Genomic DNA, 13,085 nt, shown 5'->3' with positions numbered 1-13,085 from the left:
AAAGATGTATATGTCTGATATTTATTTTATATGTTTAAATGCCATTTAACAAAGAAAAATCAACCAAAAAAATGAGTTCGCGTGTCACCTCTGACACGCGTGTCATAGGTTCGCCATCAGTGAATTAGACAGTAGTGATGATGGCACAACCTTGTGAAATATTAAATATTACAGAGGTGAATTAAAAGGGTGAATTGTATGGCATATGCAGTTTACATCGGAAGTTTTAAAAAGCAGCACAGTGTGGAATTCCAGGGTTCTGAGTTACCATAAATGTTTCAGCGTCTGGTTGACTTTCAACATCTCTGCCATGCTCTCTGCCACTTCGTCGTTGAGTTCGTTCTGGGTGAGCCTGAGAGGAAAGGGGTGTTTACTCGGAGAGCCCTCCAAGGCACATGGTTCTAAAGGGGTTCTCAGCCTTTCGAAAGGACTCTGGCCATTACCAGAATATTCTCAGCGACGTGTTCCCATGCAAGGCCTGCGCGAGGCTCTTTCCTCCTTCTGTGGAAATGTCATTGGAAGCCAGACTAGGAAGGAAGACACGTGGGAGGATTATTACACGAGGCTTTGGCTTCAGCAGCCAGTACAGCCAGGAGACTCTGGCTGGTGGCCCGGCTGCCTGGAGGCAGGAAGCCTCGCCGGCAGCCACCCAGGCGCTGCTGCTCCAGGGCACAGGCTCAGAGCATGAGGTCAGGTGGGGACACTGGACATGGGGGAGACCGGGTCACCGTGCAGACCGGAGGTTGAAGCCTGGCCAGCTCTGCTTCAGGGGCTGACATCCTCATGAGAGCTCGAGAAGTCTCCTGTCCTCCCAGAGGAGGGACTGCCATTGTTCTGCCATCTCAGATTCACTCCAGTGGCAGGAAGGACGCGAGCAGCGGGGGACACAGAGGCTCTGAGGTTTGGCCAGAAGGACAAAGGGTCCCCTCTGTCCCAGCACCCGCCTTCAGAATGAGGAAGGGGCAGGAATCCGCTGCCCAGTGTCCCTCTCAGTTGTATCTGGACTTAAGAATATCTCCCACCCCCATGGGGCATGGGGTCACGGCCGAGGGGCTGGCAGTGTCCTCTGGCTCGACCTGGGGGGTGGTTATATGGGTGGGTGCCTGTGTCAAATCACCGAGCTGAACACAGAGTTGTGGACTTTACTCATTTAATGTGATGTCTCCTATATGTCCATAGAAACGTTTAAAAAGAAAAAACAAATCTCACACACACACACACACACACAAATACCTCTCTCATTAGGAAAGCCAGCCGCCCTCTTCCCTCAGCTCCTCCCCTGAGACCCCAGGGACACACGAGTGACAGGCTGGCCCCTGGAGTCCACAGTGTCAGATACAGCAGTTACCTCAGGTTGGTCAAGCTGGGGTGGTTCCTCAGAGCCTCTGCGAAGGCCTTTGCTCCTTCATCGCCGATTTGATTGCCCCACATCCTGAGGGCAGAGGCAAGACAATGAAAGGGAGCGCCTGCTGGTGGGGGCCACATCGAGGCTGTCCACTTGCAGGCGGGCGCTGCTGCTCCATCCGTGGAGCTGTGGCCTGGAGGCAAGTCCTACACCAGCCCCTAGTGAGCTGTCGGCCTGTAGTGAGCTGTCAGCCTGTAGTGAGCTGTCAGCCCCTGGTGAGCCGTCAGCCCCTGGTGAGCTGTCAGCCCCATAGTGAGCCGTCAGCCTGTAGTGAGCCGTCAGCCTGTAGTGAGCTGTCGGCCTGTATGGAGCTGTCGGCCCGTAGTGAGCTGTCGGCCCGTAGTGAGCTGTTAGCCCCTAGTGAGCTGTCAGCCCCATAGTGAGCTGTCAGCCCGTAGTGAGCCGTCAGCCCCGTAGTGAGCTGTCAGCCCATAGTGAGCTATCAGCCCGGTAATGAGCTGCTTGGAGTTCCAGAGTCAAAGGGACCCGTCAGGATAAAGAGCGTTTCCCAGGCAGAAGCCAGTGGGGCCCCTGAGGGCCCCCGTGAAAGCTCCTGTGTCTCCCCACGGCTTGCCCAGCGGCCCTGTCGCTGTATTAGGAACAAGAAGACCAGCAGGTGCTCATGGACAGACCAGGCTGGGTTACACACACACGTGTGCAGTTGTCTCTACTCACCCGATTTCCAAGATGGATTTGCTGTTCTTCACGGCCAGGGCGAGACACTTTCCTCCCTCGCTGGTTATCTGGTTTTTCCCCAGTCTGCAGAGAGAGTTGAGCCCGTGTCAGCCTCCTGCTGGGAGGGGACTCAGTCACCCTCATCCCCAGCACAGAGCCCCTCTGGTCCCTCTTGGGGGTGTGGCCTTTCTCTGGGACCCACAGCAGCTATGCCTCACACTCCCACTTGGAAGGACCCAAAGGCCGGAGGAGACCAGTCAGGACTCCGCTCCAGGTGATGGTAACAATCTGCAGAAGCTCAGTGACCGGAGCGGTCCCCGGGGTTCTTTAAATGACCACCGAGCGTCACTCATTTCCATCAGCAGAGTAAGGAGGTGCTGGCGTCAGCCACAAATGGCCAAGGTGAGTGTCCCATCACTAGGGCTCCTCCAAGCCTGCTGCTCTGTCACCGGGAAAGGCAAGCTCTTCCTGGCAGCTAGATGGGTGCTGTGGTCTGAATGTGTGTGTCCTCCCAAAAGGCATGTTCCAAAATCCCAACCCCCAGAGTGATGGCATTAGGAGGTGGGCCTTTGGGAGGTGCTTAGGGCATGAGGATGGAGCCCTCAGGATTGGGGTTAGTGGCTTATAAAAGAGGCCCCTCTCCCCCTTTTCCACCAGGTGAGGACACAGCGAGGCCCCATCTATGGACCAGGAATCAGGCCCTCACCAGACACGTAATCTGCCACCACTTTGGTCTTGGACTCCCCAGCCTCCAGAACTGTAAGAAATGAATTTTGGGTGTTTATAAGCAGCCTAGCTTATGGTATTTTGTAATAGAAGCCTGAAGGGCCAGGCTGGTGTGGTTCAGTGGTTGAGTATCAACCAGGAAGTCACGGTTCGATTCCAGTCAAGGCACATGTCCGGGTTGTGGGCTCGATCTCGTGTGGGGCATGCAGGAGGCAGCCGATCAATGATTCTCTCTCATGATTGATGGTTCCATCTTTCTCCCTCTCTCTTCCTCTCTGAAATCAACTAATATCTATCTATCTAAATATATCTAAATATGTATACATATAGGTATATAGATATAGATAGATATAAACATATAGATATAGATATTTATTAAAAAGCCCAAAGGGGAAAAGGAACTTCAAAAATGGTGGTGGCTGTGGCCTTTCTTCCTGTTATTAATTAATGTCATTAATTAAAATGCCAAGCTTTCCAGCCACCAATTGTAGGAGGTCCCTCCAGACTCCGAGCCTCACCCACAGTTGATAAATCCTGCACGTGGCCCGTTCACCTGCCACACACGGGTCTCCTAATTCACCAGTAAGGCCCCCGGGGAAGCAGAAGAAGGCTTTGGGGTGAGAGTCTTCTTGGTGACATTTATGTGTTTGAATAAAGAGCCTGCCACGCCCGCCCCACTTACTTAAGGTGTGTGAGGCCTTTGCACTCATCCAGGATGCTGGCGATGTACCTGGCTCCGACATCAGTGATCTGGTTGTTGTATAAGCTTCGAGAGAAAGCACAGTCAGAAAACGTGAGGAGACCCGATGTCGTCTTAATGAGCCCGGTTTTAAAAGCTGAGTATGTGCCGTCTGGGTTGGAAGAAGAAAGAAAGGGGACGTGGGGACCAGACTTTGGGGCTCCGGGGCCTCACAGGCTGGGTTCAGAGCCGCTCTGCCACTCTCCAGCTTTATGACCTGCGGCAAGTTCCTTAACGCCTCTGTGCCTCAGTTTCTCCCTCTGTGATACCGGGGTGAGAATGATAGCTCCCCGACAGGGTTGTCATGAGGACCATGTGAGATCACTCCAAGCCCTCGCACGTCACATAAGTGCTCAATACATGACAGGCGACGGGTATTTTTAGATGAAGATACTGATGAGCATCTTGACGGGGGAAGCTTCTGAGTATCGGGACCTCCTCGGTGTCTGCCTTTCCGTCATTTTGCCACTTGATACCAATTCAACAAGTCGCCCCAAGAAGGGGGAAGTGGGAACTGCACAGATGCACAGAGCTCCGAGCTGAAGGGCAGCCGCGCGTCTGTGCTCCCATGTCCTCGCTTCTCAGCTTAGGGAACCGAGGCCCAAAGGAGCTGATGGGCATCAACAGTGGCCGTGGGGCTGGCTGGGCGGGCCCACAGTCTCTTATCTCAAGCTCCAAAATGCCAGACTCTGAAAACCCAGTTTTTCGTCACTACTTTGGCAACTGATATGGAGCTGTTCACAGTCCGCATCCAACTGGCTTGAATGGTCATACGCTTGGTTGAAGAAATAGGAAAGGATTTAAAAAGGGGGTCCTGCCCTAGACCCCACTGGCCATGTCACCACTACTCAGCATGTGCATTGCATTCTGACCACTGTCTTGCCTCCAGGGTTCTGGACATGGGATCATGGGCCAGAGCAGTGAAGCCTGATGAATAAACAGTATTCTCATGTTTAGAAAACGAGCCCTAGATACCTTCTCTGCATCCCCTGGCCACCACTCGTACAGCCACATGCCTATATTATTAGGATCCCAATGATACAGCCAGGAGGCTGAGGCCCAGCGTGATTTTCCCAGCGACTTGCTCCAAGAGTGGGCTGCTGGCTGGATCCAAAGCAGAACCCAGACTCCTGGTTCCCCGTCCAGCGCTCTTCCTATGCCCTTGGCCATTAGTCCCAACCACCTGATCACTCCGGGAATGGCAGTCTCCTGCTGCTCTGTATTTTTACAAGAACCCTGTAGCCAGCCCAGGGTTCTTGAGAAATACGTACCCTAAATACGTCAGAATTTTGTACTTGGTCAGCTCTTCATATAGCACCTTGACCCCACTGTCAGTGACTTGGTTTACGCTGAGTCTGAAACAAAACAGCAGAGAAAGTTACACATCTGAGCAGCTGCTCGCTAGGAGGGAGCATTCACTCCACCGGGATGCAGAAGCCTCCAGGTCCTGGGCTTTTCCAGCCGTAAATGCCCCAAGAGAATGGCCGGAACAGTGAGCCACACAGCCCCAAAGCGCCTGGTCATCGTGGGGCCGGCAGACCCACCCAGAGCCAGCCCATTGGCGGGGGGACACGTGAAGGCCACGTGCGGACAGCCTCCTCTGATATCCTGTGTTTGGGGGCAGCCTGGTGAGAAGGAGCCAATATGTAAACAAATGGTTGCGGCTGTGTTCCAGTAACACTTCACCTACAAACACAGTCACACTGGGCCACAAGTTGACCTTTTTAATAAGTAAAAGGCTGAGGAGGTAAAAGCTTGATTTTTAGGCCTCATCCAAATGACCAGGTCAGACACTCTGGGCCTCTCCCTCAGTGGTACCCACCTTGGTGCTGGGGCACAGTGTGCACCCACATGCATTGCCATCCCATATCTATGCTTTCTTAGAAACATACTCCCCACCCCCCGTTTTTTTTTTTTTTTAGCTAGGCACATGTGATCAAGTTATGCCCAATGAAATCTAAGCAGAAGAACTCATTAGCAATAGCCGAGGAGACTTCTTCAAACAATGAGGTGTGTCCTTCTTTGCCCTTCTTTCTTCCTGGTGGTTAGGATGTTGACTGAATGGCTGGAGCTTGTGCAGCCACCTTGGGCCAGGAGGTGGAAGTCAGGTAGTGGGGGGGGCAGGGTAGCAGGCAGAAGAGCCTGGGCTGCTGAGGCCATGGAAGCTCCCAAGCAGCCCAGAACTGCCCTCTGCTAGACTTTTGCATGAGAGACAAGTAAGCTTGTAAATTATTTAAACCACCACTATTTTAAGTTTTCCTCTCAGCATAAATTAATCCTAACTGATGTCCTCAGGGAGCTCAAAATGCTTCCCTGGGATAACCCATTTCCTCCTGCTTTCCCCGTCACTGGTGGAGTTTTTATCTGATGAGAGGAGCACAGGGTGGCACTGAGTGTAAGACGCCTGGGGCTGCGGACGGAGAGATGCTGGCTGAGCGTAGAGAAAAGACGCAAGGCCTCCCAATTCCCAGGCCAGGGCAGCTTTGGCTCCCTATATCTCACTGTCCCCACACAGTTTGTACTGTGGTACTGGTGTAACGGGCGCCCAGAAGCAATTCAAATCCCCTAGGCTCTCCAGAAATGCATGAGCCAAGTAAAGGAGAACTACCCCGCCCCCAGGAAAGACTTACAAGGTGTATACAGGAAGTGCTATTAGAAGAAAGCAGGCTGGCCTCCCTTTTCTAAAGATATAAAAGCCTAAGAAACTGAATGACTGAACGACCGGTCCACAGGTCGCTATGACACGCACCAACCACAGGGGGCAGACACTCAATGCAGGAGCTGCCCCCTGGTGGTCAGTGCGCTTCCACAGCCAACCTCACCCTGGCCAGCCTGCCCCGATCGGCCCGATAGCCGGCCAGGCCGAGGGACCCCACCTGTGCACAAATTCATGCACTGGGCCTCTAGTCTTTAATCAAACAGGAAGCTAATCAAGAGTCAACAATAAGAGTCACTGTTTTTTACTGAGATCCCTGGAAGCTCAGGGCTGCTGGCTTTGATCATGGGAAGCAACTAATGCTAACTAGCAAAAAGTCTGCCTTTTCTGCAATCGCAAACATGGGCTATCTTGGAGCCTCACATAAATCGTAAAGGGCAGGTTCTTTTTTATTCTGGCTCTGCCATGGCCCAGCTGTGTGACCTTGAACAACTTACTAATTTCTCTGTGCCTCTACCTCCTCCTTTGCCAAAATAAAGACAATAACAGTATCTACCTTACAAAATTGTGTTTGGGATTTTTTAAAAAAAATTAAATGTATTTTATTTGTTTATTGTTTTTGAATTTATTGGGGTGTGTTAAGAGGATTAAATTAGGTAACATTTGCAATGACTTCATCTACTCAATAAATGCTTGATTGATCTTACAGTTGACCTTTGAACAACATGGGTTTGAACTGTGCAGGTCCACTTATATGTGCATTGTTTTCAATAAACATATTGAAAAAATTGGGGGCATTTACAAAAATTTGAAAACCTCACAAATATTATAGCCTAGAAATATTGAAAAAATTAAGAGAAAGATATATCATGAATGCATAAAATATATGTATTTTCTCTTATGACTTTAATAACATTTTTGTTTCTCTAGCTTACTTTAAGTATACAGTGTCTAATACATGTAACATACATAATATGTACAGGGGTGAGCAAAAGTAGATTTACCATTGATTGTGTAGAAAATAATACAATAATTAATAACAATACAATTATAAACTGTGTTTCACATATGCACTACTGTAAACCTACTTCTGCCACATGCTGTGTTGATCAATTGTTTATGTTCTCGGTGAGGCTGCCAGGCTATTAGTAGTTAAGTGTTTGGGGAATGAAAAGTTATATTATGTGGATTTTTGGCTGCAGGGGGGTCACCATCCCTAACCCCTGTGTTGTTCAAGGGTCAACTGTACTGCAGTTGTTAGGATATGAGCATCTCCTTTTCCAGACGAGGACACTGAGGCTCAGAGAGATTATGCAACTTGTTCAAGTACACCCCAGCCGATGCGAGTCTGCCTGACTTCAAAGCTTTGTTCCTTGGCCAAAGTCACCCCAATCAATTTAATAATAATAATTATTATTATTATGAAAACCAAATCCTTGTTGTTAACGGATTTGTATTTTTGGGGGTAAAGACAGTAACAAATCAAGTAGACATTCAGTCGAATTTTAAAATAACATTAATGTGTTTGTAATATATTGTGGTTTTAGGTATTGCAAGTGTCATGAAGAAAATTAAAATACTGTAAGGAGAAAGTGATGTGAAGTGGGAATAGTGGACAGGGAAGTTTCTATTATTATTATTATTATTAATAAATAAATAAAAGCTTTGTTCCTTGCTCTCAGCCACCTGAGATAGAGAAGGTCTGGAAGTTCCAAGACCGGTGGTCGTGATTGGCAGGGTAATCCAGGAGACCCCACTCCATGACATTAGTCCTGGTGTCGCCTGGCCCGCCCCACCCCGGCCCGCCAGTGCTCCCGGTGCCCGGCGGCCCCACCTGATGACCGTGAGGCGGCTGAAGCAGGGCTGCAGCTCCCGCACGCCGTAGTCGTTGAGATTGTTGTTGTCCAGATCGAGGGCCAGCCGCTTGCGGAAGTGGTGCAGGACGAAGGAGAGGGCGCTGCAGTCGGCCGGGTAGGCGTTGCAGTAGGTCAGCTTGAGGTAGTTGGCGCAGATGCCCTTGGCCGCCAGCTGCCCCACCTTCTCGCTCTGCGTCTCGTAGATGCAGCGCAGCATCCAGATGAAGGTGGGCATGGCCTGCACCTGGTTGAAGCCCCCAGACCGAGTGCGGGGCAGGTTCTTCAGGTAGGTCCGCAGGCTGGCGAACAGGTGCGCCCACAGGGCCTTGCGCTTTCTCCTCAGGGCCGCGGCCGGCACCAGGTGTCGCAGGAGTTTCTGTTTGCCCTTGGACAACAGCCCGCACAGGAAGAGGTTGGTGAACTGAACGTGGTCCTTGTTCCTGAAGGGGTTGTCCCCCAGCGGGTCGCGGGCCCCCAGGCACGGGAAGGGGAGGAAGGGGGCCGAGCAGTCCGCCACTGCTGCCTCCTCCGGAGGCACCCACTCCTGGAAGAACCTGAGCAGCGCCCGCGTGCCCACCTTGGCGTCCACCACGAGGGAGAAGGCGGTGAAGAAGGCCTGGAGGGTGGTGTGGAAAAACTCATAGGACATCTGGTCCTCCCCGAGGCCCGGCTCGGGCACGGCCCGCAGGAAGCCCAGTTGCAGGTCAGCCTCCTGCATGGCGGCGGCCTGGACCTCCTCCTGGCTGAAGACAAACAGGTCCCTCTCCATGCCGCAGCGGGCCAGCTGCCCCAGCGCACGCAGGGTGGCCAGGCCGGCGCGGAGGGCCTCCGTCTGGCTCTGCGTGTTCCTCTGCACCAGGCTGGTGGGCTGCGTCCTGTTCAGGTGGACCTCGGTGACCAGCAGGAACACGTCGGTCAGGGTCACCGTGCAGTCGGGCAGCTCTGGGGGGCTGTCGAAGGCGCCGTGGAAGTGCTGGAAGCAGCGGAAGATGATCCAGCAGAAGAGGGGCACGGCGCACAGGCTGCAGAGGTTGGGGTTGGCCTCCAGCTGGTCCAGCAGGCGGTCCCGCGTGGGCCGGTTGGGGAACATCCTCCTGGCGTAGGCCCGCAGGTGGCTGCGGGAGAAGCCCCGCAGGAGCACCTTCTTCCGCAGGAGCTGGCGCGGGATCTCGATGCCCGTGCGGGCCGTGAGCAGCTTGGTGGCCCCCTTGAGCAGCACCCCGCTGAGCAGGTTGGCCAGCAGGACCAGGGGGTGGGCTGGCTCCCAGGGCGACGAGGTGTCGGGCACGCGGCTCAGGTCGAAGTCGGAGTGGAGCTCGTCCAGGCCGTCGAAGGTGAAGAGGGCGGCGTGGGGGAAGCGCAGCAGGAAGGCGAACACCTCCCCGGGGTCCTGCTCCGGGTAGCAGCAGTGCTTGAAGAGCAGGTCCTGCAGGCTCAGCATGGCGCCCTCCTGGAAGCAGGACGAAGATGGTCTCGCCCTGCTCGTTGAGGACGCCCGTGGAGTGGTCCAGGAGGCGGGCCAGGCTGCCCGGGCTGCCCAGGCTCTCGTTGCTGAAGCTAACCAGCTCCATGATGGTGTCCGTGTACACCTCCTCCAGCAGCACCTCCTCCTTCTGCGAGTAGCACAGGATGAACTTGGAGTCGCGGCCCAGCTGGTGTCGCAGTTTCTGGATGTACCTGCTCACTAGGGCGGGGGGACTTGCCAAAGCCCTTTGGGAGTCAGGCCGGGGGTGGGGGTGGGGGTGAGGGTGGTGAGGGAGCCCAGGAGAGGTGGAGGCAGAGAGAGAGAGAGAGAAGCAGAGACCAAGCAATCAACCAGGGAGGCTGCAGGAGAAACAAGCACACAGATAACCCCGCAGCCTGGACCCTGAGGCCAAGGGCCAAGATGCCGCGAATGCAGGCCCTGAAGACACTCGGGGGGCCAGAGCTCCAGGATCTGTAGGTCGGCAGCCTGGAGAGCTCTGCCTGACCTCAGACAGCCAGCCAGAGGGTGACAGCTTCAACCGGGCCCAGAGTCTGGGACAGGCTCCCTGGTCCTCTGCACAAGCGGTCATTTTTAAAACTCCAGCTAAAAACTGAAGCTCCCTCACATTCCAGGGCCAGGCCCCGGGGCCCTGCCGCCCCCCTTCCCCCTACCACCACATCCCCAGGACCCTGTTTGACTAGCTAGACTCTAGCAGCGGTTCTCAATGTGTGGGTCATGACCATCAGAAAACACATATAGCATATCAGATATTTACATTACGATTCACAACAGTAGCAAAATTACAGTTAGGAAGTAGCAACGAAAATAATTTTATGGTTGGGGGTCACCACAACATGAGGAACTGTATTAAAGGGTCGCGGCATTAGGAAGGTTAAGAACCACTGAGCTAGAGCCAGGCCCCATGGAAACCCGTGCTGTTGAGAAATTGCCCTGACCTTTCTATGGCTTACTGTGATGCTCTCACAAAATCACATGCCAAGACTTCTGGTGATGAAATGAGCACTGGATGTTACTCTGGGTGACAAAGGAGCTGTGTCTCCTCTGAATCACCTCCAGTGAGTAAAGGAAGATGAAAGCAGCCTTCTCACCATAGGAAGGGCACACCAGCCCTGTTCCCAGAGGAGACCTGGGCTGCACTGATGGTTAGCATGTGCCCCAGGGTGACCCCTCTGCCTGCCCCAGGGGCATAGACGCAGTGACATGCTTACACGGCGCCATGCTCGCAGCAAACCAGAGCTCAGAAATGGGGCTCACACCAAAAGGGAGGTGGTCCTTCCCCACACTCAAAGGTGTCCCAGGCCCTGGCATCCAGCACACCGCCCTGGCACATTAACACCTGTTGCCTAAGGGGGTGCCATGGTGCTTTGCAAATAAGGACTGGCAGTCAGGGGTGACAAAAGAATACGTTGCCTAGAATCAAACCTGGAAAGATTTTTAAAAAGGAAAAAAATGCAACCTTAAACTTGTGCAACTATGAGAATAGGAAGAGAGCAAGAGGTCAGAACAGAGGCATTCCCCCACTTCCACAGGCCCCTGCACAGAGCAGACCAGCTGCCTGTGGTCACTTCCATGACAGCCCCCCTGGGCTGCACGTGGGCGACAGGGACAGCTCTCCTTTGCTATAAGGAGCACAGCACCCGGGCAGGAAGGCAGGGCTGGCCGTGGTGGACCAGCTTCGTGTCCTCTTGAGCCTACAGCCTTTCCAAACCTTGGCTGTGTGCTTGGTGTCTGCAATCCACAGACACCAGCCACCTCCCCCCCACCCCAATATACACACACACACACCCTGTCCCAGCTGACTCATACCTGGATCAGTGTTGACAACAGTTTTGCTCTGAATGAGCTTGGAAGGGGAGAAGCCGATCTCCATCAGCCAGGGCCTGAGGTCCACGTAAGCATCTTCGAGTTGCTGGAGCACGAAGAGGAGGAACTCGGACACCTCCTCGCCCTTGCTCTGTACCAGGTCCAGAATCTTGCGCACCTGGTGGCGGCACAAGCATGAGGGCATGAGCGTGGCCCTAGGGGTGCGCGCCCATCGGAAAGGCCCACAGCTCTTACTACAGCCTGGGGCTTGACCATCCATCCAGCCAGAGGAGATGCTATGCGTTGAAGGCCTAGAATCTGTGGACTGGGCCACCTTCGCTGGAAATAAAGCCATGCAGCTCTACAAAACCAGGAGGCGCCCGTGGGCCTAAAAGTAAGGTTAGACTCACAGCTAGAGCTGTGCCCACTTCTGCACTGTGCTCCGTGTCTCCTTTTCTCTCTTTAACACCACTGCTCTCTAGGAATGCATCTCAGCGGAGATAGTCACCCCTTTGGCATATGAGGTGGGCACCGGGCCACCCTGCCAGGGTACAGTAGACCCCCATGGAAGTTATACCGTTAGAAAGGCTTTTTATATTATTAAAAACTAGAGGCCCAGTGCATGAAAATTCATGCACTGGAGGGGGGTCCCTCAGCCCAGCCTGCCCCCTCTCACAGTCCAGGAGCCCTCAGGGGTGGGAGGCGACCCAGCGATCAGGGGAAGGCGATGCCCCATCACACCTCTGCTGCTGCCACTGCTGGCAGTGCAAGCCTCAGGCGGCCCTGAGTGGCTGGGGGGCTGAGGGAACTGGGGGACTCTGGAGGCAGGCATGCAGAGTGGCTGAGGGGACTGGGTGGGCGCTGCCATCTTTGAGGCCGTGGCAGTCAGTTAGCATATTCCCTCCTTATTGGCTGTGGGCGCTGCCATCTTTGAGGAGCGGGATAGTCAATTAGCATATTCCCTCCTTATTGGCTGATCTCTGCGACAGCATGAGGGTAAATTAGCATATTCCCTCTTCATAAGATAGGATGAAGGGGGGAAATTACAACAGTGAGCTACTGTGCTTTCCCAGAAACCCTTCAGGTCTCTTCTGAGTCCAGCAGGCTGGCGTGGCAAACGGGTCTGTCACTCCTCTAAGCAGGGAGGGGTGTGGGGTCTTGCCAATTTTATTTTTCAGGTGACACAAGGCTGGAGTGAAACGAAGGGCTGTTCAGACTTCCCACAGTGGAGTGGGGAGAATTCTTTACTGTGGACCCGGCTTCGAATGCAGTCATTCCCGGACCAGAGGGCCATGCTGAGTCTCAGCAGCGAGCAGCTCCCCACGTTTAAAGGCCCTGGTCAGGGGTGGGGAACGTCCGCCCACAGGCCGTATGAGGCCCACGGAATCATTTGGTCTGGCCCTGCCCAGGCAGTAGGGGCGAGTTAATTAAATGTTTGACCAAATAGAGCAGGCTGATTTTTAAGTTGATAATTCTGTATTATCAGCCAGCGAATGATGCTATAACTATCCAAGTGGCCCCTGGAAGAAATAGGTTCCCCGCCCCGCAACGTCCAGCCGGTGCTCTCTGCTTGTTTTCTTTCTCCCTTCTACTCACTTAAAGTGAAGTTAAGAATGGGCTGGTTGGGGGCCAATGCACACGGCCAGGAGCGGGATGGGCGGCTGCACTTGACATGAACACAGAGATACAACACGTAGCTGTGTAACAAGCCCATCAGGCAAGGCTTATGTTCTAGAAAT

At 53.5% G+C, this 13,085-nt stretch overlaps 1 protein-coding gene across 1 annotated transcript in view; it reads right to left on the bottom strand.

Annotated features, from left to right (window-relative positions):
- The window catches only part of NOD1 (nucleotide binding oligomerization domain containing 1), a 22,167-nt gene that overhangs the window by 8,227 nt on the left and 855 nt on the right, over window positions 1-13,085 (bottom strand). Inside the window, 9 exon segments of the mRNA XM_015558189.1 lie at window positions 269-352; window positions 444-527; window positions 1,349-1,432; window positions 2,081-2,164; window positions 3,489-3,572; window positions 4,817-4,900; window positions 8,036-9,519; window positions 9,521-9,741; window positions 11,350-11,524. Coding sequence (XP_015413675.1) covers window positions 269-352; window positions 444-527; window positions 1,349-1,432; window positions 2,081-2,164; window positions 3,489-3,572; window positions 4,817-4,900; window positions 8,036-9,519; window positions 9,521-9,741; window positions 11,350-11,524 — 2,384 coding nt within the window.

This window comes from Myotis davidii, unplaced genomic scaffold (assembly GCF_000327345.1).
Source record: "Myotis davidii unplaced genomic scaffold, ASM32734v1 scaffold168, whole genome shotgun sequence".
NCBI classification, from domain to species: domain Eukaryota; kingdom Metazoa; phylum Chordata; class Mammalia; order Chiroptera; family Vespertilionidae; genus Myotis; species Myotis davidii.
The sequence above is the reverse complement of the archived record's forward strand: the minus strand, read 5'-3'. Positions and strand labels throughout refer to the sequence as shown.